A 27333-nucleotide genomic window follows, 5' to 3' on the forward strand; every position below is an offset into this window, starting at 1 on the left:
TTTTTGACATGATCTCTGGTTTCCTTTTTCACAAAGTATCTACCAATGAACTTCTAAGGGAGACTTTGAGCCTTTAGAAGGCAGCCTTTTTTTTTTTTTACCTCTCATTTTATATGCTTTGTGATACTAAATAAATCCTCAGAGAAAGTTCTTAGTGAAAGCAGAAAGTCAGTCATAGGCAGAGCTCTCTTTGGTAATTTGCAATGCCTGAATTTTGTTAAACAGAGTCAGATGCTGAAGAATCAGGTTTCCAGGTTCAGGCTGACAGGTCAACTGCATTGCTATGTTCAGCTTTTCTCTTTATCATCTCATGGCTCAGAGACTGGAGGGGCAAAGATGATAAAATAAGCAGGGTAAAAGAGAGATCAGCCATGACAGAGGTGAGACTGTCAACCTCTGAATAAATATGGAAACAATCACTGAGGAAAATTAGTACACTGAGCAAGTCCAGAGAAGTTACTGAGACAAGGTGTCAAATAAGTTTGATACCCGAGATTTGATCTGGTGGAAGGAGTTCAACCAGACAGAAGGAGCACACCTGAGTAGCAAGTCAAACACAGCCTCTGAATTCTTAAAGGAGTCATAAACTCCTGTAGTGTTTGGAACATCAGACTGCTCCACTCAAGAGAAAAGGCTCTGTTGTCAACTGTATTAAAAAAGAATATAAACCCCACAAAAACTAACAATCGGTTTTCTAAATCTCAATCTAGATCAGAATTCTCAGTCCTCCAAAGAACAAGTTATTTTAACATAGTAATTTTCACTAGCCCATTACTTGCAAAATGATTGAAGGTATGAACTCAAATGAAGACTAAGGCACAGTTTGTGGCTATAAGCTGAATTTTGCACTACAGTTAATTCTAACAAGTAGAGGACACTGCAATGCCTACTGTGTAAGGCTGCAAAGGGTACCCATGGAGTCTGTGAAACAGCAGGCTCTCTCTGTAAGCATCTTGTGTCTGAGCAAGATGGTCACTTGTGTCTCTAGGAAATGTCTCAGCAGCAGGGTTATTCCTACCTTAGGAATAAATTTCATCAGCAGAACTGTCCAAGGGAAACTCCCACTGTCCTGTGTTTTGTCATTGGAGAGAAGTGTTGTGGTAGTCCTTGGAACAGGAACACCAGCTTCAGTCCAGGCTCTGTTATACCAGGCCACATGGCTGATCTGACTTAGTGCTGGTGGCAGCACAGCTTGGAGCAGGAGGCAGGACTAGCTGATGTCTAGTGGTACATTCTTCCAAGATTCATGTGATTCTATAACTTTTACCCTAAAGAACTGCTTTTGGATCTGCTGTGAATGAACAATACAATGCAGTTTGATTTTTTGCTTCCCTCAGATATACATATATTTCCAGCAGTCTCTCAATTATAAAAGTCAATTTCACAGTCAGTAAATGGTTCATTTATTGATTCTTATCTACTAAAGTCAAGCAGCTCCACAAACAATATACCGGAGATGTATTGAGGAATAAAAGAAATAACTAATATTTTTTTTCCCTGTACAAAGCTACAAACTGGCAGCCTCTTTTCAGTACTGGAGCTATAATTTCAAATGTCAAAAACCTTTGACATGCCTCATATATTAGGGCTTTGGAGACCCCTACTTGTTTAAAAGCTGAAATTAAAGGACTTTTACTTATTTTGAATTGTAATTTCAGCAAACTCTTTAGGCTGCAATATTTAATCTATTTCTCTGAGGTTTGCATTACTTATGCTGCCAAAGAGCTCTTAGCAGAAGCCAATCTCCATTGAAATTCTGCACCTACACTCAAAACGTAAATAGAAAGGAGAAAGATTTAAAAGTATAATTAATCAAAAACCCATATCAGGACCTTGACTTCTAAAGGGTAAAAGAATGCTTGCAACCAAAAGATAGGTTTGAGCTCTTCTTGTTGCAAAACCAAGCCCCTGGGATTAAGGTCCTGGTGATTCTCCAATAGCAATGCCAAGGACAAGAAACAGATGACTTCTCCTGGCTGGGTTTTCATCTCTGCAGAGGGATTCTGCACAACAGACAACTAGGTTATAGTCTGCACCATTACCTACCAAACCATGTCTCATTACAGCTCCAGTTCCTGCAAAAGCCACAATGAACAGCTGGATTCATATGAAAGACTCACTTGTTTTTATCATTTCTCCCCACTATAGGAATGCCTTCTGGAGAAATGGCCCATGCACCCTGCACTGTCTAAATTCCCTGCTAATCAAGGGCACCACAGCTGTCCCAGGGGCAATAGCTTAAAATAGTTTCAAGGATCAACAAAGTTCAGCTTTAAGAAAGTGACAGTAGCAGGGGGAATTGGGCATATTTACAAACAAAGCAAAAGTAACTAATTATGAAAGTCAAAATTAATTGCCATTCATTGCACGTTTTTGTAGCATGGATTTTGTGCACTTACTGAAAGCCTCTCCATGTGCATTCTGCTCTTTTAATAGAGAAGTGTGAAAGTGTATCTTCCTCAGAAGATTTAAAGAGGATATTAAGATTTTGATAGTGAAGTATTTGGTAATCAGAACAGCAGGCCACTAGTTTATTTGCTTTTCTCTAACTGCTTCAGTAAACTCCCTGGTGCTTCTTCTCCATAAGGTTTTACTCCCTAATCTCCTCCTCCCTTGCAGAGAAGAGATCTCACAATAAAAAGACACTGGGATTTTCTGTAGTATACTCTGGATTTCTTTCTATTTGTCTGTTTACGAAAAACACTTATAGTCACTTAAAAAGCTATCTCTGGAAGAGAATGCTTCAGATAAAACTTAATTAAGCCCAACTTTAATGCTGAATAATTAAAACTACTGTGCCTCCAGAGGTCTGGCATGGAGGAATCTATGTTTCGCATAATTTTTGTAATTTCTGAAAGTTAATCATATTGATTTTTTTAAAAAGTAGCTACAGACATAATCAGTCCACTTTCTGTTGGCCTTGGGGAATCCAGCAAACAGAATAGAAATGTCTTTTCTCACAAACAGCCTACTGAAGTCAGCAGTCTGTTAGGAACTAGATGCTGCACCTAGATTTCCTGCACACTGCTCTCAAAGTTTTTCCTCCACATTTCTTTAGAGCTGTCCTAAAATGCTCAGAACTCTTTAGCCTCCTGCTTAAACTGACTTCATCAAACTTTAACTCTCCTATGTGGGAAAGCCAAGGGCATCCATCAATGGGAGTATGAAGAGATGAAGCAACTGCTGTCAAAGTAAGAAGTCTTCCAGTGATTGCAGTGGATACTGGAACATGCTCCATGAGTGACTTTTATAGGAAAAATCCCAAGCAGAATGACTTTCCGGATACAATGAAGGCTGAAACTCTCTGTATGCAGTGACTATTCCTGTGGTACTGCTAAATGACAAAGGAACTGATGGTAATTGGCTATCACTTTTCACCTTCAAGCCCTCACAGTGTGCCCATCATACTGTGGTGTGGGTGACTGATAGTCCCCACCATCCTGAAGTTATGGAACTTAGCTTCTGTGAAATGGATGGAGCAACTGATTAGGAATCTTAGTACTTCTCTGGAAGTGGGAGCAGTTTGGTGGAAAAAAAAACATTTTGCAGTGAGTGATTATGCAAGCAAGAGTGCAAATAAAATAGTAATTACTCTTTTATCAGATGATAAGTCAGAGGTGGAGTTGTATATGACCTGTCTTCCTACATACTCTTTGCTTCTTGGTTCAAGTTTCACATGAGGACTGACAAAACTGATGAAGAATTTCAAAACAAGGATGGTATAGGTGTTTTGCAACTCTCTTGAGCATATTGGGGCAGTTTCTGTAAAGATCAGTGCAAGTTTAGAAGCACACAGCTTGTTCAGAGCAGCAACCATCAAGATGTTTCCAGCTGGACCCTGGTACCTGTTTCCAGGGAGGTCTATCATAGCTTCATAATTTCAAAGCACAGGAAGCCACTGGAAAAAGGTAATTTGATTTGTTTGAATGCAAGGATATGCAGACTAATGGGCCAGTGATTGGAGGGAGAAGGCAGGGCTGCAGATGAGGGGAAAGGGGTCAGGGACAGCTGGTAGATAAACAATGTCCTGGATGGCTGCATGATTTACTGACACTGGCAAGGGAAAGTGTCTATTTTTCAGACCTGGGAGAGACTCCCTGTCACCCTAGGGGAAGCTTATGTAGTTTCCCCATGTTTTGTGTCAGAGAAAAGGCCGTGTAAAACTGGTAATCACCAGCCCCAAGCACCTGATCATATCTACTGGAATAGGGAGGAAAATTTATCATCAAAATTTTCTGCAGGATTGCCTGTTCTGATTAATAGATATTCTATTTTGTCCATAACAACACCTTTCTCTCATACCAGCCTGTACAAATGCTTTTTCTAATATTTCACTCTCAAGAGCTCCTGCTTGCACTTCTGCTTTGTAGCTCTTGCCTTTAGAGGTAGTTGTAGTACATTCAGAGAAAGAAAGCAAAAGTGAGGCTTTCAGAAGAAGAGACTCAGGCTACTTTCCCTTTTATCTTAGATATCTTTATATAGATATTTACACTAATGGCAGGTGGGTGGTAAATAGGCTGTAAATATTCCCCTTATGGCAGTGTCCAGTCATGGGTGTAACCAATATACAAAAGAAAGGTGGAAGGCACCAGGGGTGAGAACCTCCACATTCCAGGACATATACACCAACATGCCTTTAAGCAGCCCTGCTCTCTGGGATCAAGCCCCATTCTTTTCTCTTCTTTTTATTTCCATTGGCTGATAAATTCATCACAAATCTTAGTGATAGCCTTTCAACAATAGGGGCATCCTGACTGATCACTATAGACCTTTTTTTTGAGCTAGCTTCACAAAGGTCATTAATAACATGAGCTGCCACCTCTGAACAAAAGAGAAAAGGTGAAAATGTGTATCATTTGGGTTGCTGAGTCCCATCCTCCCAGCACACATAATGGGTGTGTGCAAGGAATTTCTCATGCATGCTCATGTGTACAACCAGTATGCAGTCAGGCAGTTTCCAGTAAATGGCTCTAAAGACTTCAGAGCCACTGCCCTACAAAAGTCCATTGTTCATATGCAGGATCTGCCTCCCTACCCATTCATTATAAAAGCACAGATCACAACAGTGGCATGTTTATCTTAGCAGGGTGTTAAGTCTAACCAACTGAGTCACAGTCGCTGCTTTAGGCTTAGAAATGGGATTACTGCAGCTATTCTGAAACATCTAAAATGTAGGACAAGGCCCAAGTACTATGTCAGTGCTCAGGCAACACTTTAAAGAAAGTAGAATGTTACTGGGCTGAGTTTGAACCAGATAAAAGCATTTTATTATAAGAGAATGAATGCAAGACCACTCTGGTGGAGAAGCAGGGGCTTGTTCACAGGCAGCTGTCAACCTGGTGAGTCCAACCTCTTTGGCTGTCCTCTGTGGAGAGGCTGGCTGCTCTACAGGGCAGTGTGTTACCTTCAAAATGCTTGAACTTCTCCCTAGGCTAGAATTAGTGTCTGTGAACACTTTCATACACAGGTTCATGCATTGAAAACTCCAGCCAAAAGTGATGCAAATCTCAGGAGGTGAGTAACAGCTATAAGAAGTCCAACAATTAAAGAACTGTTTCTCCAGGTCATCAAAATTTCTGGAGTCTGGAGTGGCATCACATTATCCTATCCTATACTGAGTTCTGTCATTATTATAAAGACAATATTGGTTATTTGAAGAGCTGCATTCAACAGAGCAGACAAGTGTCCTGCAGGGAAAGTCTCCTACATGGCCCTAAGGAAAAAAAAGTCAATTTCATTCAATCCTGTACGTTCTAGGATCTTTTTCCCTTTCTACCATGACCTTTCTCCCAACCCAGAAGAAAAAGTGTCTCTTCTCCTCTTCCCTAAGTAATAGGGAGTGGAGCTGGAGAAAATGGACCTCATGAGAAATTAAGAGTGGTGTTAAAGGAGGAGAGACAGAGGCCTTACAGCCAGTGAGGCTAAGAGTAGTGTAATAACCTGTGAAACAAGAACACCACCTGCAGTTTTCAAGCCACTCCCTTAAGAATCAAAAAGTCTACTGGCACTCAGAAGATGAGGTAAGAAGGGAGAAGCAGCGAGACAGAGGCAGGGTGATGGCTAGGGAACAGCAAAGCAGGAATTAAGGAAAAATGGCATACATCAAGGGCATAAAGGAAGTCTGAGACAGACAGTTTGGTTCCTCCGAAGAAAGACAGAGGACATCAGCAGATAGGGTTCAGACAGAAGTGGCATACTCATGTCTATACAGCTATGCATGCAGAGGGAGTCCTGGGAGAAGACATGAAAGGACAGTATCTGTGGATGCTTTGCACGGTAGGAGAGAAGTATTTGAAAGGAGAGATGGGAAATACAGGAAATTTGGAAATGAGACCTGAAATGCTGAAGAAGGGTGAGGTGTTCAAACCTTCATAGACAAAAAGGAGCAAGTTACAATTCCTGAGCCTTTGACACTACAAAAATTGTTTTGCTCCAACTTTGTGGGTAAAATGTGTTCACTGACTGGCAGCTCCCTTACAACCCCCTTCCTGGAAGAAAACAGTTTTTCTTGCTTGATCTGTTCAGTTCACTGTTACCTCACTTTCAGATTGTGACCTTCTGTCAACATGTAACAGGTAGTATTTTCCAACGCCCCTGTCAGAAATGGCTGGGCTTTGCTTTTCCTGCTCCAAATCCAAAATGAGCAGGGCACAGACACTGGTGAAGGAGGAGGAGAATAAGGAAGTAACATGGCCAGGCTTTCACAGCAAGAGAGGAAATGCTGTGTAAGCAGTCATCTTTTCTCTAGATAGATGCTAGGGATACTGTGTACCACCAAGGAAATAACCAGTTAAAAGACAGAAAATCCTATGATGAGTATCCTGGGTGTTGTGGGGCTTTCTTCTGTTATTGTTAAAATTACTAAACAATAGTAAACAATTGCCTAAACAATAAATTAGACTAGAGTAAATAGGGAAATGGTAATTATGAAGCACAAAAGCCTCCAAAGATTAGTCTCTCATGCTATAATCTTTTGAGCAAAGACTCCCCTCATTTACCCTGAGAAAATAAACAGGTGAAAACAAATGTAATCACCTGTGGGATGGAGTAATGAATCTAACCAACCTCTTTCATCTCCTGTGTTAATGATTGTGCTCTGCAAGTAGTTTTCATTTGGTGGCTGCAGTCTTCTGTGTGAAACCTAATCCCCAAATACGGCACACAGCTCCTGAGGCTCCCTTAATCTTGGACTGGCAGAAAGAATGAAAGAAGTGTCAAGGGTGATACACAGCAGGCCTGCTGGAGCTTTAGCTGCCTGGTACCAAAGGAAAAGATCCTTGGCCTTATCAGATCCCTTTGGTAGAGACTCTGCACATTCCTGAGGAGGGGCTTGGGACCAGTCAGCTGGATAACCCAAAGCTCTGGGCAAGGGATGTGGAACAGGCTGAATGCCTTTGATCAGTGGAAAGAAGAGGAAAAAAAAAAAAACCTACACACACAAATTACCACTATCCCCCATATGCACTCCAATATTATGCTGCTAAGAAGATGTGATGAATTAGGAGTCAGGAATTCCTCCAGAGCAGAAGTGCTGATCAGATAACCTGTCCAACACTGCATTTTAAAAATACTGTCCAGTTAATTATGATTTTTTAAAGCTTTCTTATTATTACTGCTAATGTCAAGAAAGAGAACTAAAATAAAGAGTGCTCTTTGCACTATTCCTGGTTCTTGCCTGTGCCAGAGTGGGTGATAATTGTGCTTTTGTTTAGGATAAGTATTATTCTTACATATTCTCAATAATTTTTTCAATTGTTTTAGACTTGTGACTGCAAATTCCTAGAATGTTGCAAACTTTTTCTAAGGGGTCCAAAACATAAACAAGCATGTTATCACTAGGTGTAAATTTCTTCTGAAATATTGTCACATGAAAATTGCAGGGATCCATAAACCTGAAAAGATGGGGGAAAGTACCACCAGTTTGGTCTAAGCTCCTTGCAGAGGCTTACAAACACTGCCAAACAAGAGCAGCATTGTGATCTCATTCAAGGAGTTTGCATGCTGAGCATAGTAGCCTGTAAAATAAAAAGCCATTATCTAGACTTGCAACATAGAAGTACCAGTAACAATAGAGAATTAAAAGATTATGTTTTCTGCATTATTTCATTTGAGACGATTATAAGGCAAAAGAAGAAAATGAAAAGGCACATACTGCAATGTTCTCCAAAGCAGAAACTGGCTGTGACCTCTTAAATGTTTTAAATGAATTTATGCATTAAAGTTTCCTCCCCTTATCCATGAATGTCCCCGTGGGAAGCAAAATTGTGCCATCTAGTGGGATTTAGACTAAGTCTTAGCTGTGCATTCTCAATGGACGCTGTGGACATCCTACAGACCTGTTTACATCATAGCATGGACGTTTTTGGATTCCACTTTGCTCCCACGTTCAAATCCCTCCTCTGCCACAGATGCAGGAAGGGTCCATTCACCCTGCCAGTCTTAGGGCCAGAGAAGGGGAGGGGAACTTGCTTTTTCAGTTATCAGCTCAATCCACCTTTCTTTCTATTGGCTTCTGCATTGATGAGAAAGATTGGGAAAAATAATTTTCATGAGTATGACTTGGTAAACTTGAGGGGCCAAAGCCCCAAGGTTCCCCTTGAATGAAGGCTGTCCCACTTACCAAGTAGCCATGCTTTTGTAACCACAGTTAAGCAAGAGGTTTGACATAGATTTCAGTACAGCATTTAATCTTTGTCCCTTATGGACTTGTGTATCTTACAGAAAGTGATTTCACAGCTTGCAATTTTTTTCTTCTGTGGAGAGCCATATAATATATTACTTCAGTACTCAAATAGGTGCAGGTGTTGCAAGACACATATACCTCTGTACAAAAACATGATAGGTGCCCTTGGGACTGCTGGCTATTGCTGAGTAACAAGTGAATGAGTAACAGCTCCATAAGAAGTTTTCAGTACTATTTAAAACTAAAGTTCACTGGTCAATCTTCAAATAATTAGCAACTCTCTTCTCTACAAACACAGAAAAAAGTGACCTTTTCCAACAAGGCATAAGCTGTTTTTCTCCAACTCAAATCATCCCCTGGAATAATTGGATCAGCTTTGCCCACCGGCAGACCTTTTGTCTTCTATGAATCAACATGGAAAGGAATCTTAAGAATGTTTTGGTCATTTCTTTCGGATTTTTACTTCTCTTTACTGCTTACTCAGGACTCCAGAGTCTACAGGTAAGAGGGGCATCTCCCATTGGCTGTCAGGACAGCTGGTCTGGAAGGGCATCAGGCCTGTGTGTGAAACACATCAGTCTTTCCATGGTGTCTGTGAGGAAGGCGTGCACAGTATTTTTTATGAGGTGGGTTAGGACATTAACTTGCGGTGGGTTAATAATTCCTCACCCAGATCCGCAGCATTTACTAAATATTTTATTCTAGTATTTCTCAAATAGCTCACATATTTGTGTCATGCTACTACTCTAGATCCACAAAATCTGTTTCAATGGAAGCAGAAAACAAAATTAACCTGAGATGACTTTTCTCAAAAGAAGATATTGCCAAATGGAAAACAATTTGGTTTCTGGAAAGGATTTGTTTTGAATATTTCTAAATTGCTAAGATTTTATAATAATTATTACTGTACAGTAATGTGAAATAATTAAAAATTATGCCCAAACAATTAAATAGTTTAAGTATAAAATAATACAGTAATTTCTAGGCTCATGATATAAAATAATAGTAAAAAATATTATTTTTTAAATAAGGCATTTATGTGGCTTTACTGGCATTAACATCCTAAAACATAGTAGCAGAGATGGGTTTCTAGAATGACTTGAATCTTCAGGTTACCATTAGAGCTCACTTGCTCATCCTAAAGAAAAGACTGAGGGTTTTTGTTGCTGTCTACGAATGCTTCTAAGTAGATAAACAAAAGTAGAAACTTCTCAGCCTTAAAGGCTCTGCTTGTCTAATGGCTGATAAATGAATAGAAGACATTGACAAGTAACTTCAAGCAGGATATTAGCATATGTATTAACATATGATCATGATCAACTGTATTGAATTTTCCAACGGGAGTAGGAATCTGTATGCCTTAAAGGTGGAACTTGGTACATAACATGATGAACTTGTTTGCAGTAACGATGGCTTGACCTCATTTCAGGAAGAGGTTCTTCTTCCTTGTTCTGTACATCTCTCTTCTCTCCTTGAACAGATTTTCTTTGCTGGCATTGTCAGATTCGGAACTCAGGGCTGTTCTGCAAAAACAGTCCCAAAACTCAATTATTAGGAGGTATTATGAGTTAGGAAGACTGATGAGGCAGGGGAAGATAAACCCTAGGAGCTGCAAGTCAGTCCCACCATTTGAAATAGTTGGTTAGAGCTTGGTGCTAATAACAACAAGATTGTGGGTTCAATGCCCATACAGGCCATTTACTTCAGAGTAGAGCTTGATGCTCCTGTGGGTCCTTTCCAACTCAGAATATTCTGTGAATCTGTGAACCTATAAGTACTGGAATATTAAAAATTTTCATCATTCATTTCAATAGTCCACTACCCAGACCCTTCCCCCCCCCCAAACAAAACAAAACAAAACAAAACAACCAAACAAAAAAACAAACAAACAAACAAAACCACAACAAAACCAAAACAAAAAAAAACCCGGACAGTAAAAATCATGTGACTGTTTACACAACAACCATTCCAATTCTCAAACGCCTTGGCCCTGCTCTAACAGGGACTGTCCTGACCTCACTGTGCTGGTACCTGGCTGTCTCCAAGCATGCTGTATGACTGAACCTCATTAGGTTCGCATGGACCCATTTTTCAAGCTTGCCCAGGTCTCCCAAATTAATCTTCTCATTTCAACTTCCAGAGCTCAAGACAAGAGGAGAACTAGTCCATAGTCAGAACTAGTCATAGACCTAGTTATAGAACTAGTCCATAATCAGGCTGTTTTGGGGAGATGAGACAGTAATACCCAGCCCCAGATGCTGTGTATCTTTATTTCTGTCCAAAGCCACTCTCTGTACACCACAGAAATATGTACCTGTGATAAAATTTGTCTCAATCACTGTTTTTGTCCCTGCAGAGCAGTCTCAATGCAGAAGAAGGCCTGGGCGTTGCTTCCCTAAGCGTTCTGTTTGCTGCGCTCACCTTATCGTCCATGTTCCTTCCTCCAGTCATTATCAAGAAGCTGGGCTGCAAGTGGACCATTGCAGCCTCTATGTGCTGCTATGTCACCTACTCCTTAGGGAACTTCTATGCTAGCTGGTACAATTTAAATACTTTAATCTCTCTGTTGTGTTCAAACAAAATAAGTAGGGGCAAAGTTCTTTCTTCTTTTTCTTCTCCATTCCTACTCTAGCTCTGTGTTTCAGAGTGGAAAGTTGGATGCAAAAGGCACTACTTGGAACAAATCGAGATAAATAAATCCAGTTTTAGGTGGACCAGAGAGGTGAAAATGTGCAAAGATGAATACATCCATCCACCCACCTGAAGCTGCTTCTCTAACTCATATTTGTAGCAGAGATTCAGCTTTGGGGGAAAAAAAAAACACAGAAGTTTCATTTAAAAGTCAAAAGACTTTTAGGGTTGTTTTTGAAAAGGTTGAAGGGAAGACTATCTTCCAGCCAGTAGCTCTGGGAGAAGCGGACCACAGGTGAAGGCTAAATCCTGCCTAGCTCTTTCTAAAAGTGGATGAACGACTTCTGGTCTCCAACTTCTGCAACCCAGACAAGGGTTGCAACTCTGTAGAGGAAAGTTGTCAATATCCATCTTCTGAAGTGCATCTGCAATTTAGTTCTCAGTTATGAGAAGTTAAGGCACGTGAACACAGACCTAGCCAGCCTGGCCTAGGCCTAGTCCCTGCACAGACCTGCATATGCTTGCACAGCCTCAACTTCACAAGGCTCTGGCCTTTTCTTGATTGCATGTAGCACATTTATTGTATCATAAAAAGGATGAACCTATTTATTTGATGTCTATTTTTGCTGCTGGATCTTTGGGCAAATGATTATTATGCTAATGGTAACAACTATGCTAAATAAAGTGTTCTTTGGCAGGTACACACTAATCCCTACCTCTGTGATCCTGGGCTTAGGAGGAGCACCACTCTGGTCTGCCAAATGCACATACCTCACTATTGCTGGCACTTCGTATGCTGAGAAAGCAGGAAAAAATGCAAAAGACATTATCAACCAATATTTTGGGATCTTCTTTCTGGTGTTTCAGACTTCCGGCGTCTGGGGAAATCTTATCTCATCCTTGATCCTTAGCCAATCTTCCAACCAAGGTAAAATGTAATTAAAATTTTGGCACTTCTTTCTATAAACATCAACTAGTTCTGGATAGATGAGAGGTAGATTTCTGCAGCTGAGCTTTCATAGTCAGTGGAAACAGGCACTTCAGATGAGAGTTAGCCCATCTGAGGATAGATGTCTGAAATAGATGAGATAAATTTCTCTCTGAAAGTGTCTATTTTCTATCAAAAATCAGCCATAAAGAGAGTTCAGACAAATAGCTAAAAAATAGAACACTATTGAATTGTCTTTGAATTCTTCCCCTGTATTGCAAGGCATAGATAGGCTGCAGGCAGTGACAGTCCTTCACATCTGGCTTCTATTAAAAGTGGTTTAAAACAAAAGACAAAATACTGACCCAACCTTTTTGCAAAGCTTGTAATATTGGGTTAGTTTGCTGTTATGCATTCAAAATTGGTCAGACTGGTTGCTGGGCTTGCTGAAAATGAGTGCTCTACAGAGCTGTCAAGAAGAAATAGCAGTAGCTGTTGGCAGGAGCCTGCGTGCCAGGGCTCCTATGCCGTATTTCAGGCTCAGACAGCAGATGCCAATGTAGCTTGAAGAAATCACTCAGCAGCAGTGCCCTCATTTCCCATGCATGTAATTGGCATCAATTTTAAAAGGGTAGTTGTGAAGATAAATTAATATTTGGATGCCACCTTAAAGATTCAAAATGCTGTGGTGTCTTATCTTTGCAGTCTTCTGTATGTTCCTCATCCTCTCAAAATCAAAACAGGGTCTTTCTCCAGACATGGAGAGAGCTTTCCATATGCACTGCCACTATGAGTAGCAAGAAGTTAGCTCTTTCCCATCTCAGTTAAGCAGTATGTCCTCTGAAGAATTCTCAAATAGCTACTAGGTTAAAGCTAAATGTCAGGAAGCTGGCATCAGGTTTTAATCTTTGTATCTTTGGATTTATGTCAAAGTAGTTGTCACAAGGTGTGCTACTTACATAGAATCATGCTTCCTTTAAACCTAAGTAACTATAGAAGCACCATTGAAGCAGAATGCTGGCAGACTTTTTCAAGTGCAGTGGAGCTCTGCTGACCTGATCCCAGAGCCACATGATGTCTCAGGAGGGACTGTGTTCTGATTTCACTTGCAGGGTAGAGGCAGTGGTGCAGCTGTGGGGCCTGTACAGACTGCAGCCATTTGACTCTCCTCTGCCTCACAGCACACATAAGTTTAACAAGAGGAATAAAACACTGTTTTTTGGTCTGGTAAATCCCTTCCTAGTTATACTTTGAGGATGTTCCTCCAAACTCTAAAGACACTTATTTTTTTGTCTATTACATAGAATTTCAAAAAATGCTGTGTTCCTGTGAACAGCTCTCAAAGCCAAAGGCCTTGCACATCTTCACGACAGTGATGAGCAGTTATAACATGAGTTTCACTGATGTGCCTTCTCAGTGAGACACAGCTTTAATCTAGAGGGAACTTCTTTGCTGGGGCGAGGGCGTAAGACTCTCCAGTCATGCAATTCTTTTTCTCTCCTCTGAGACTTGTGCAAAGGCATCCATTCATATTTTCATGTACTTAAAATGTATCATTTCGCTGAGCAGTAGGAAAGATAAAGCATGCATCTGGAGAATCAAAATGCATAAAATTCAGACACGTACCTACTCTTGACGTATTGCCTGCATCACTGCATCCAGACACAGCAAAGCAAAGTTACACCTTATGGTAAGACCAGAACTGAAGACAGTAATCAGTGTAAATTACAAGAGTCATCCTTCCTCACTCAACAGTATTATAGTTTTAATTCAAGAGAAACAGTGCAAATCCTGCCTTGAAGCTTGCATATGACTAATTACATGTGCAGCTTCATCTTCAGATGATGCAGGAGCCAATAAAAATTTTGTTTTACATACTTCCACACTTCACTCATGTGACTCACCCTTTGCATATGGCAATTTTGCTGAAAGTCTGTAGTAGACCTTCTGCGGAAGGTCTGTAGTAGTAGTGACTATAATAAGGTAATAATTTTCTTTGTATTACTACATTTTATTTTATGTTGAACCTAAAGTTGTTTATGAAGCTGGTTAGGCAGCTGATTCACATCACAGCAGCTTTGATGGGAAGCAATGAAGAAAAATACACTAAAAGTAGTTACACAATAAGCTTAATTGAAAAATTATGGATCAGCTCTTCCTTAAGGAATCAGCCAAGGTACAGCTGTATTGCCCTTTATTGTGCTTGGACCAGAGACAAATTCTGCAGTGAAAGCACTAAAATTATTGTGTGGGGTTTGGATCATCCTCCTCCTGTAGACAGTTTATTCAGGCTTACACTTTGGGTTATCTTTATTCTTTACCAATAGGGTACTGGAGGAAGTGGGCACAGTGTGCTGGTGAGAGTGTGTGTGAGTACATGTGTGTTTGTAGCTTTGACATATGCCCTGCACAAAAACGGATAGGACTGCACAAAGCAAAGGTCTTACTCCAAACCCTGCTGACCTGTTAGTTTCAAGAGTGCTCTCAGAAAATTATAAAGGCAGTAGTAAAATAATAAAGTCAGGAAAAGCAGACTATTTGGAAGACTGCAATACTGAGTAATCATAATTTGAATTTATATATTAAAAAAAAAAAAAGATGTCTTGAGGTGGTTTCTGTCCCTATAACATATACAGAAATTATCTGGAGAGGGAAAATGTGGGGTGGCTGTAAGAACTGAAGTCCATCAGTCCCTTGCTGGTGTAAACTTAGAGACCTATCTCGTGAGGTATTATGATTAAGAGGTAAAAATATATACCCAAACTTTGAATACTGGAAAATGAGCTTGGATTCAGATTTCAGCCTCTAACATTAGACCCTGTCCTCATGTAACCATTAATTCAGTGTCTCCTTTGTTTCTCTTAAACTAAATTGTTGCGTGTTAAATTGGGATTCTGAAGTTAAATATCTCTAGTCAGAAAAAACTTGAAACCAGGACCAATCACTAAGCATTGGATTCTTTATATCCTCATATCCTTACACATAGTGTGCACTTACCTTATCTCTTCACTGACCTGCCTTTCTTTTGGTTCTTAATTAGGGGAGATCTCAGAAGAAGACCTGGAATGCTGTGGAGCATACGACTGCCTGACTGATGCCACTAACAGCACTGGGTCAGAAAGACCCTCTGACTCCTTAATCTATACACTGGTGGGGGTCTATACTGGTGAGTAGCCCACACAGTCTTTAATCAGTATCACTGATGGAGAGCCTAGTACTGGTGAAATCTAGCATGGCTTTGCAGATTACATTTCTGACTTTCTCCTTCAATCCAATTTGCTAAAGGAAAATGAGATACGTGAGAGCTATAAACAACTCCTTCCTAAATAGTTCTAATGCTTTTTGCCAGAGCTGTATAATTTTTATATAAAGGAGAAAGATATTCTTTACCATTTTTTCACCTGGAATAAAGCTTAAGCCCAGTGTGGTAACCCCAATTCAGCCAGGCAAATTGGCATATCTCCCATTTAGTAACTACAGCTGCTATAGACCTTCCTTGCACAAGGCTAGAAAAAAATTAAATACAGGAAAGGATAGAGGAAAGTATCTGGTAAGGCAATGTGCACCTTGGCTCTGTCAAAATATTTTCACAGCCTCTGAACATAGATGTAGTCTCTGTGGTGAGACAGAAGCATAGAATTTGCCACACACTCCAACAGTGTGTGTGATCCAGGCAGGGCCAGGTCTCAGTGTACAAGGGCATTGCAGAAAATTCTTCCTCTGTCCCCATCCTCCATTCATTATTGGTGGGAAAGTGTAAAAAATATGCCCCCAATCTGCTCCCAGAATGTACTGGAGCCTATGACTTTCTGCTAAAGGCATGTTTGTCTGTAAAGTTTAAATTTAAATTTGATGACTAACATATACAGCACTCCCTTAGGCTTTGTGCATGCAAAGTGAATGCAACCCTGCTTCATCCTGACCCTGCATCAGTGGGGTTTTGTTTTTCTTTTAAGCTCTTAATAAAAGAAATGTCTTTTCTTACCTCAAGGGAAAGTAACTGGCTAAATATTTCATTCACAGACATTTTTAAAATGTGTCCTCAGTTTGGTGGCTGAATACTTATTTTGCCCAGCTTGGGTGGAGACAGTAATGGATAACTCTTCTGCTGTTTTTCTTTCTCAAGGACTGTGAATATTCCTATTTATGATCATACCAACCACTATTAAGCCATGCCATTATATCTTATAATTGCTCTTGATTCATTTAACATATTTGTTATATATATTTTTCTGAAAATGTGGATGTCCTGCTCTCACCCATTTAAGTCCAGCAATTAGTCCATAAGTGTTAATAAACATTCTGGCAGAACCAATAATGACTTGAAACATGAAGGATTTACAGCTCAGCCACAGTGGAGAACCAGGATGCTGGAGAAATTCTAGGAGACACGGATGAAAAATAATAGGCAATTAAAAAAATGAGGCAATTTATTGTAAATGTGCTGATGTATTTGGATATTAAAAGTTCATAGTAGAGACAATGTCCATACACATAACATAGGGGTACATTAAAAAAGCAAAGTGGGTGGAAAGAGGTGCCTGGTTCTCATCTTACTCTGAACTGTAGTTCTTTCCATGGATGGAATTCTAGTCAGCATAAGTGAGGAAACATTATCATGCCCTGCATCCATAATGAAGCAATCAGTTGTGAACCGATGGTTGTCTCATGTATATTATGAAGCATGGTTATCTTCTTAATAGCACAAAAAAAATTGTTTTGATTCTCTACACAAGCAACAAATCTGGACTGATAGATGCATGATCATTTTCTGATTAACTACTCTATATACTCTTTTATATGCTGCTTCTGCTCGGAAATTATGGGTTTAAAGCTGTAACTTCCATCTTTTCAAGTTAACTAGAGCTGCTCACTATCGTCTTCAAAACAGCATATATTCCATACTCAAAGCATGGTTCTGAGCCAAAAAAAAAAAAAAAAAAGGCACAACATATACTGGGTTTCAAGGCAGCATTTATTTTTCTTTCCATGTATTTGAAAGAAGAGCCCCGCTAGCCATGAAAACCTTGGCACTGGAAGTGAATACTCCTCTCTCTTGTTGATTTAAAGCCTTCTGATAGCTCCTGAGGGAGCTGTTTCTGGCCAGCTCCCATCCCCGTGCCCCTGGAGAGCCCTGGAAGGGTGAGCCATCACCCTCTGTGGCTGTGCAGCTGGCCTGGTGGCTGTCACAACAGGCCAACCACAGCTAAGCTGAGGGGATTTGTGAGTGCACAGCTGTATGCAGAAGATGTGAATGTAGATCAGGCCTTCTTGTTTATACAGAAATGGCCTTTACACTGAAGCGGAATCTGAGGCAGCTGCCAAAATATCCCACAGAGAGCTAAACACCAAGTCAGAACAGTAACAGCAGCAAGCAACTTTCCATCATTCTTTCAGCATTCCTCAGGTTTTCATGAATTTTTTTTTTTGTGGGTTTGTTGTTTTTGTTTTTTTGGTTGTTTTTTTTTTTTGGTTTTTTTTTTTTTTTTTTTGCAGCTAGTGGTGTGCTAGCTGTGTTGCTGGTTATTATATTTCTGGACCAGATCAAATCTGACCAAGAAGAGACTGAGAACAAAAAACTAGAGGCGTCATCCTTTTGGTCTACGTTCCTAGCAACTTTCCGGCATCTTAAAGATAAAAGACAGTGTCTTCTAATACCTCTGACAATGTACAGTGGGTTTGAACAGGCATTTCTTGCTGGTGACTACTCAAAGGTATGGATGTAAATGAAAATATATTTCTGTCTGATTTTTTTGTGCTGTTGCGTCTTACTATTATGTCTGATCAATATTTACTTGTCAAATAAAGATGCTTTTAATGATGATTTGTGGATTGCAAAATTACCGCTTACTTCCACGTGAATGACCTCTGAGTGACATCTTCAAACAGCAGTAAATATGTCTCTTGGAACAGCCTCAAAATGAATGCAGTAGAGAGTTTAATTCACCAGTGGAGGCCACAGCAGAGAGCTACAGGTTCAAACTCTTCACCTTGTTGTAAATAGCAAACTGGGAGAAAAGCCAGAAGCCAGCAAAGCTTTCATATCTTCCTTCCTCTTCTGGTTTCCCTAGAGCTTGTATGAATGCAAGTCAGCCACATTCCACATATTTTATTTTGACAACCTTTACGGTAAGAAGGCCAGTCCTCAACATGGCTGGCTGAAAGCCCTCACCAGCCACTACTGCAACAGGTCCAGAGCCTGACAGATTGAAGTGATTGAAACAACCTCTGCTCCTCCAATTTCTCGACAAACCTAGACATGCAGCAGGTGTGTTCTCCTGGCATTTGTTGAGAAAGCCCCAAAAGAAAGAGGGCAACCTTCCTGAGCTGCTTCTTTCATGCTTAAGGCTTTCAAACCTTGCATATAAATCAGATGGAAAGGTGCACTTGTTGCTGTGTTGGAACAGATTGAAAGGGGCACTCCATGGCAACCTCCACTGGTTATATGCTCTTATAGAAGAGGTCCTCTTATTTTTTGGGAGCTGCTCTGTCATGACCAGAGTGTCAATTGTCAATTTTCATCTCCTGGGCTAAGATGGGAAGGGCAGAAAATTCCTAATGCTACTTCCAGGAGTTTTATTTGTACAGCAAGAGGTGCTCAGATTTGTTCTGCTTGTTATTCCCCTGTTTGCATGGCATCAGTCTGATTGGGAACTGGGGTAGCAAAGTTGCTGCTGAAGGCCAGCTATGTGAATGCACCAGGGACTTGTCAGTAAACTCTCTATCTGTGCTCTTTTTATCTTGTCCACTCTGTCTATTTACCAAACACTCAGGCTAAGATCTTTGAACTTTAGCTGTTTATTTTTATCAAAGAAAATGTGACACCACTATCCCTTCTCTCCCAGAGTTTTATGACCTGTGCCCTGGGGATACACTACGTTGGCTATATGATGATCTGCTTTGCAGGCATAAATTCCCTCTGCTCTCTGCTCTTTGGAAAGATCTCCCAGTTCACGGGTAGAAAACTTCTATTTGCATTAGGTATGTAAAGATTTCTTGAATGACTGATCACCACATGTAATCACATCCACTACTCCCTCCTTTGCATGTACAAAGGGATAGCTTACTGTCAGCTTTCAATTAAAACCAAAGTCAGTCTAGAGGCAGACTTCACAAACTTTATTCATGAGAAGAGAGGCAGCTCAGCTCACAGTTAAGCACTGTATTGCTGTCTTTGCATCACTTTGCTGGTGATGTAAGTTCAGCCTGCTTTTGAGGGCTCTGTCTATGCAGAAAGTGCCCTATAGCTTTGATGCTTTATAGCTGTGATGCAGCCAATGACAAATGATCTTACAATGCAGATGCTGAGACTTGCACTATCATAAGTAGGATTTCTCCACTGGGCTGAAACCTCCTCACCCTTATGGCGTGAAAGCAAGTTACTGTTGACCTGAGACTCAGGAAATTACAAACTTGGAAATTTGAGTGAAATTTCAGGAAGCATTTTAAAGGTTGGCCTGCTGTCTTTTTTACTACTTGTTCTATAGGGAGAAAAGTAGAAGAAAGACATGTATCAGGCTAGAATAATTTAAGGGCTTCTGTGTGGGACAGTAATTTTCATGTTGCCTTGAGAAAAGATTTGCATATTTAAGAACATCTCCCCCTCCAGAGAACATTGTTCCAATGAGTAATGGAGGCATAAAAAAATACCAAGAAATATTTCTTTTGTGCCTCTGTATGCATTATGCATATTGAAGTGGACTAATACCTTATTTCCACTATGCAATAATTTGTATTATTAGAAACATCACTGAATAGATCAATATGCATCAAGACATTCTAGGCATATTCTCCACAGGAAATTTTAGACCTGGTCAAGGAAGAAGAAATTTAAAGCACTTTCTGTTATAGTCACTAGCTCAAAGATTCTTCTGTCTGTTCTAGGTGTGTGTCTCAGTCTATAAAACTCAGATATAAAAAAAAACAAAAAACAAAAAACCAAAAACACCTAATAGTAGCAATAAACAATTAAATCTCCCCCAGAACTGTAGTGTTAGAAATGGAAGACCTCTGAAACTCTCAATTCTGTTTAGTGGTCATTTTACTCAGCCTGTGAATGTGCACCTGTGGGGGGTGGGGGGGCGTGGAGGAAAATCTGTGACTCATTTACAAACTACTTTTCAAAAGAAATACCCAAAGCCACCCTTTAGAAATCCTTAATTGTCCCTTCTGGCCCTAAATGAAAACTTCATTTAAGACAAGGAGAGCATAAGGGTGTTTGCTCCCCCTTCCCACATGCCTCACATGGTGACTGCAAGCCTTTCAGAGGCTCCTTCTCCTGCTCAGTGGTTCGTGTCCTTTGGGCTACAACCATATCAGCACTGAGGATCTCTCAGCTCAGGACACTGCTCAGAATTATGAATTAGACACTGTCAAAGGCTTGCATTGTCTTGTATTTCATGTGATATCAACTCTGTCAGCACAAAGTTCAATGAACCAGAAAGATTTTAAGACAGCCTTGTGGTTTCGTTGGGGGTAGAATAAAAAAGTGTTATCTACCATAATCCGTCCTGATTATAATTGCATCTATATTTCTCTTCTTTATTTCCTTCTAAATCAACAGCTGCAGTTCTGAACACAGGCTGTATAATAACAGTACTGCTCTGGAAACCTGATCCCAAGCAGCTTGCTGTGTTTTTTGTAATCCCTGGTCTTTGGGGCGTATCTGATGCTGTTTGGCAAACACAAACTAATGGTAAGTCCCAGTGACAATGAAATGTATTCTCTTGAGATATAAGAGTCTGCAGATTTGAATCTATGAAATAATGCTGCATAACAACGATAGTGGCTTTAAGACAGCATCCAAAAAAATGTTAACTCATTGGAAACCAGAAGAAATAGAACAAGGTGGGAGTATGAACGCAAAATACTCATTGAACCAATTTTTCCAAGATGAAGAGAGAAGAATACTGCAGAAGATGGTAACGGGTATTCAGAATAAATATTCTGGAGGAGTATAAGTATTTCAAAGTAATTTAGAAACTAAGAAGAATTATACATTTAGTCTGTCTTTTGCAATAAAGGAGAGCACTCTGGATAAAAATTAACTCAAAGCTCAGCAACAAAAGAAGAAGAAAATTGTCTGTTATGAGATATTGAAAAAAAATTTAGGAGAAAACCACAGAAAGCAATATTATGCAGCCAAGTAACTTCATACAGCTCTGATTTACTCTATTTCAAAACTCATAATCCAATGTGATAATGCATAAGTAGGCAATAAAAAGGAGCAAGGCCATGGGGCACTTCTCCTTTAAGAAAGACTAAAAAGCTAGAAATCTTTAGCCTGAACAAGAGTCAAGTATGGAAAGCAGTCAGTAAGATAATTGATTGTATGGAAAAGGTGACTTGAAATTCACTGTATCTCCATAATTACAGGACTAGTGGCACCAGACAAAGTTATCAGGCAGAAGCCTTTATATAAATCAAAATGAATAGCATTTCTCACACAATGCATAAGCAAAGTATGGAATTCATTGCCAAAAATTTAAGCTGGAATTACATCACATCATTACTAAATCACTTCAGGGGCAAGTGCTCCTCTGGGCACACATCAGTATATGTGTCTTGGCCTTCCTTCCTCTGATCCCTTTGGTTGTTTCAGGGCCTTAGAAGATTTCACCCACTAGATAAAGTGTCATATTTCTCCTGGAGAGCCAGATGGAAAACATGGCAGTCCATTGCCTGGCACTGACAGTGATCTCCTTGCAAGCACATGTCCCTGCCTCTACACACAAGGGCCAGCATCCTTCTCTGCCCCTCCAGCAGCTCTAGCTCATATCCCCTAGAGGAGAGCTAGTACATACATCAAGGGACACCCTCTCACCATCTCGCATCCTTACCAGAGGCTTATGCCTTAGGTAAAATTTTTAAATCAGTGCTCTTGATAATATTCAAGGTCATGGAAGGACAATATCAGGGAGGATTTGCTCTCTCTTAAGTAAAGCTGTTCATTCTTTACCTGCTTCTTCAGTCACAGTCTTTCTAACTGCTCTGCAAGCTTCTTCCTAACACTTTTGAGAACTTGTCTTAGGCTTCCACTGGGATAAAGGACCTGTCCTTCATCCTGCTTCTATCTTATCCAGAAAGTCTTGTCCCTGGATACTGTGCTTCTTTCAGCATCACAGTGGGGTTAGGGCTGGAAAGGACCTCTGAACTTCAACTCCCTTGCTCGAACAAGGCACAGGCACAGCCACTTACTCAGGACCATGTCCAGGGAGACTTTGATATTTTCCAGAGAAGGACACTACACACCCTCTCTGGGCAACCTGGGACAGTACTCAGTCACTGTCATAGTAGAAAAAACTTTCCTGATGTTCAGAGGAAACCACATGTATTTCAACTTATGCCCATCACCTCTTGCCCACTTTTCTTGAACACCACTGAAAAGAGCTGGGCTTTGTACCCTCTCTTCTAGGATTTACATACTTTTGAGATATCCTTGAGGAGCATGTTTCCTCAGTAAGGTCCCTGCACAACTGACAAAAATGTACCTGACGCCCACATTAGGCAAAAAAGGGTTAAGTACAGAGGACTTAAGTGTTGGAGAGGGTGGCTGAGAAGTGACTGTAGTTTCCAAACCCCCCAGATGAGGCAAAGACAGTGGACAATGCTTCATGCTTGCTTGATGGTGAATGAGCTCTGCAACTATGTGACAGGATTAATCTCTATTTACAGCACTCTTTCAGTTCATCGCCATTCCCAAATTCCTGCAAGATACTTGTGAAAATTTCACATTTGTGTGAAATTTTTCACTTTAGGAAAACACCCAAATGTTCTTTTTCCTTGCATAGTGTCTTTTTTTTGGTCTGTACCTTACTCAGCTGTTTCACAGCTCCCATTTATAAAATTACACAAAGTTCACTTTGTCACATTGTCACAGTGAAATATCAAGTGATGACATGAAACCTTAACAGAGAGGTGCAGGGACATTACCCCACAATGCTGCATCCCAGAATAGGATCTTAAGTTTGACCTACCCACGTAGGACTAATTGTCTTATCTCCTTCAAAAATTTTATACAGATGTACATCACATAAGAAATTCCCAGCATCAAAGACTATGAGGTGAGATAAGACCTCCAAAATAACCTTGGTTTACAAGGTCTGTGGTCCTTCCTTTGCTAAGCTCCCACGAGTGCTGCTTGGGCTCCAGTAGATTAACCAGTGAATACATAAATGGCACAGTGCCACATACTTAAGGCATTCTTTGGTTTTTGTGCTCCTGTGGATACTTAATACTCGAGTACCCCCTAGAGGATATGTAGGCTCACGGTGGATGAGTCACTTCATCTTATAAAGTTTTCCTGACATGTTTGTGTTCATGTGTGGATGTTGTCACTTATTTCCAATGAAAGCTACTTCATTTCAGAGCGTGTGGTGCTCTTTCTTACCTAACTTGAGCACAGATGGTGATATTACCCACTGACAAAAATTGTACCTGGAACCTAACAATTGTGTAGCACGGAACTATCAGGTGGACTACAGTAAAAGCAAGTTCTTTCCAGGCTGATTTGTGTATTTAGAAAGTATATGAGTCTAAAGAGTGAATAAACCCAGACTCAAATAATTTCCAGCAGTCCTGTTATATACCCATGCCTACTAGTACCAGGGGAATGAGTAGGAAAACAGGCATTGGCAAAATCCAGGATAATTTCCATGGAAGTGAACTGTGAAATTTCAGAACTAGCAGCCTCTCCACTCACTCAGCCCAGCAGATCCTGCTGAAGCTCATCCAGGAAATTTGTTTCAAAATACCAAACATGTGTTAGCTGAAAACCAGAGAACCCCTTTATACACGGAACTGCCATGGCATCAGAAACCTTCCTAATATCTTTCCAGAAGATAACACTGGGCATATCAGGGAATTAGTATGAACAACATTTACTTTTTCATTTATTATGTAAAACTATGAAGGACTATCATATCTACACTCCACTCAGCCAGTTTAATGAACTAAGTACATCTTGTTCTGCACTTGTCCAGATTTTCCATCATGCCTAAATTGAAACAATTCAGTAAATGTCCTCTTGCAGTCATCAGGACACATAAGCTTTTTCATACAGATGAAGTCTCCCCCTGCTTAACAAAACTGAAGGGGTAGTTGAGTCTACTCAGATTTCCAGAGAACTTTGCATTCCTCTTTGCCTTTTGGCTGAATGTAAATATTTCAAACAGATGTGTTGTTAGACAAGTGGATGAAAAGAGTCAAAGTTTATTATATTCTTCTGCTTCCCTCTGTCCACACTACATCTGAGTCAATGCCCTGTTCTTTATCACTGCTGGTGCTAGCTCATCACCCAGAGGAAAGCAAGCTCTCTCCCCTTCCCTGTGTGCTTCACTAGTCAGACCTGGAGGCTGGAACCCCTCCCTGGATCCCAGTGGTGGGTGGGCAACTGACTGAGCTCATTGGGAGCTTCCCAGTGAACACAACTGCATTAGGATGATCAGCTGAAGTGAGTCTCTATGTCAAATAAGTTTTCCAGTTGCTGCCTGTATGCATCAAAGATATTTTCTTTGCTAACCCATCCATGAGCTGAAAATTTGAAAACATGGTTGATTAAGAGAGACATGTCTTACCTGCATACTTCATCTGGGCCCATGTTGTGAAAACCTGTAAGGATTTGGTATGAGCTTATCAATAGTTATACATAGAGACTCTACAATGTCAAGGCCTCCTTTTTCTCCTTACTTACTTGTTCATGTGTGCAAAACCCTTGACTTTTGTAGCTGAAAGTTTGAAAAAGAAGTCCTGCCATCTTACTTCAATAGATCACATCCTTTCTTCCTCACATTTTATTCCCCTTTTCTTCCATGTTTGATATTTTGTCATGTTTGTTTTGTTATTTCGCTTGTTACAATGCACAGAAGCACAACAATTTTTTCAAGACAATGCTTGTATTTTCCTTTCTCTGACATTTATGAGGGAGTGTCTGTCTTCCCCATTGTGCTCTATTTATTCCCTTTGCAGAAAATATGTGGTTTCAGATTTAATCTTCACAAGGCATGTTTTTGCTTCCTTTCTTCCTTCCTTCCTTCCAGCACTTTATGGCATTTTATTTGAGAAAAACAAGGAGGCTGCCTTTGCAAATTACCGTCTCTGGGAATCAGTTGGATTTGTCATCGCCTTTGCTTACAGCACCAAATTGCGAGTCTACGTCAAAACGTACATTGTCCTGTCTGTGCTTGTGCTGTCCATGGTGACCTACGGAGCGGTGGAATACCTCGAGGCTAAGAGCTCCCCTGGGACACCTGCTGCTACAAAGAAGGAAAACGGAGGACCCCACTCCCAGGAAACACACATGTGATCCAACAGGGTCAGAGTGATGGAGGTAAAGCAAATTGGCCAGCTCCTTACAGGCATGTGTCCGAGGGTGTTCCAGTGAGTACTGTATCCAGAAAGATGGTAAAGGAACAGATTTCAAGGCCATTATAATGCAAATGTCTCAAGAGTAAAAACCTCCTTTGACATCTCACCTTTATAAGGGAAGATTATCTGACTTTACCCTTTCATGCAGATGACCAACTAATTAATAAAGTTTTAATAAATGTAAACAAGATTCCTTAAGTCCTCACCTTTTTGTTTCTGTAGATAAGACCTGGTAGTCAGCTAGCTTTACAGTCAAATCACATGCAGAATGAAAGAAGCAACTGGGGTTGCTCAGTTGATTGCAATTAACACACATAATTTTGTGGAACTATTAATTATAAAAATTTATGTTGTTTTTATGCTGCATTCTTTAACACCTGCTGTAAATTATGTCAGCCTATAGACTGGCTATATCTGCAGTTCATACCTGCACACCACAGAATCAATTAACCACCAAGTCCACCAACCTGTCTTAGGTCAGCAGACCTAAGACCTAAGCTGTGAATCTGCCCATGTCATTCCTCTAACTCTTTCTCTTTTGATTTTCCTGTCTCAAAAATTTCTGTCACCACTTACAGCAACTTCATCCTAAAAGAGATGCCTTCTACAAGACAAAATACTTCAGTGATTATGACCTTGCCCCACTTTCCCATCCAGGGAAAGAGCTGTTTTCAAGAGGAGCAGCCAGACCATGGGGAAGCTCACCATGAGAAGAGTGCAGGTACAATGTACAGACCTCATTACTGGTGATAGCACATTCAGATTCTCTGTGTGAGGCAGACAGCACCAAAGGAATTGCAGACAAATGCTCTTCATGTCCAAGACTAGTGCTGCCTCTGGAAATAAACTACATATAGCTAGCTAAGTTGTTGCCTGCCATGGAGATAACTTGAAACTACTTCCTCTCAGTTACTCACCACAGCAGGAGGATGAGACACCACACGATGTGACAACAATAACACAATTTGTGTGACAAAAAATCCCCAAATTGTTATGTCTTTTGAACAGCAACAAACTTCATGCTACTTTGCTGTCTTTTTTATATTTCTGTTCCCAGCCATCTGGACTCCCCTTCAGACTTCACTGGTGTTGATTCATGGCTTTTCACATGATGAGCTTTTTTCCAGGTCTCATACAATAAAGTAAAATTCATTACATCCTACAGAAAAGAAGGTGACAGGTGGGCTGCCTCACGTGTGTAGCTTTCTCTTACACCTTTGCCTTGTCAGCTCAAAGACATGCTGTTGATCTCTCTGTTGGAAATACAAATGGCAAAACTATTGCGGCTGAAGGATCCTGACAGCCTCCTTTCTGCCCAGCATGCACAGATGGATATTCTAGGCTGCTGCTGATTTTCACCCCACACTGCTTCCCTCTCGTAAAGAAACAGAGCATCGTGTTTCATTGCATCTCTGAATCCTCCTCTGATTCTCTGTTACAAAGTGATGTTCAATGGCAAGTGAAGCAAAGAGGATTTCTGAGGTCAACATCATGATGGAAAACTCATCTGTGTGAATTTAATAACTTTTTATTTGTAACAACAAAGAAGTCAGGATCCTGCTACATGAGATGCTCTACAACCTCAGAACAAAAAGATGACCCCTACCTAGACACTATATAGCTTTTTTAAAATGTAGTTTCTCTTTTTACTTCTGTACTGAGTCTGGCTGGGATGGAGTTAATTTTCTTTGTAGCAGCCCATATGGTGCTGTGTTTCAGATTTTTA

General features: G+C 40.4%; 1 protein-coding gene across 4 annotated transcripts; it reads left to right on the forward strand.

Moving 5' to 3' along the window:
- Positions 1-8906: 8906 nt before the first annotated feature.
- Positions 8907-27314, forward strand: UNC93A (unc-93 homolog A). Of its 4 annotated transcripts, none has more exons than XM_053973508.1 (9): positions 8907-9184; positions 11040-11221; positions 12013-12242; positions 15283-15408; positions 17739-17956; positions 19088-19223; positions 20806-20937; positions 25280-25569; positions 26265-27314. In XM_053973508.1, the coding sequence occupies exons 1-8, from the start codon at positions 9098-9100 to the stop codon at positions 25543-25545; spliced, it is 1377 nt and encodes a 458-aa protein (XP_053829483.1). In that variant the 5' UTR covers positions 8907-9097; the 3' UTR covers positions 25546-25569; positions 26265-27314. The 4 variants fall into 4 exon arrangements, with proteins under 4 accessions (XP_053829483.1, XP_053829482.1, XP_053829481.1 ...); XM_053973507.1 differs by lacking the exon at positions 26265-27314 and adding an exon at positions 26186-26258; XM_053973506.1 differs by lacking the exon at positions 26265-27314 and having other exon boundaries at positions 25280-25797.
- The last annotated feature ends 19 nt before the right edge of the window (positions 27315-27333 follow it).

The sequence above is a fragment of the Vidua macroura genome, chromosome 3 (genome assembly GCF_024509145.1).
Source record: "Vidua macroura isolate BioBank_ID:100142 chromosome 3, ASM2450914v1, whole genome shotgun sequence".
NCBI classification, from domain to species: domain Eukaryota; kingdom Metazoa; phylum Chordata; class Aves; order Passeriformes; family Viduidae; genus Vidua; species Vidua macroura.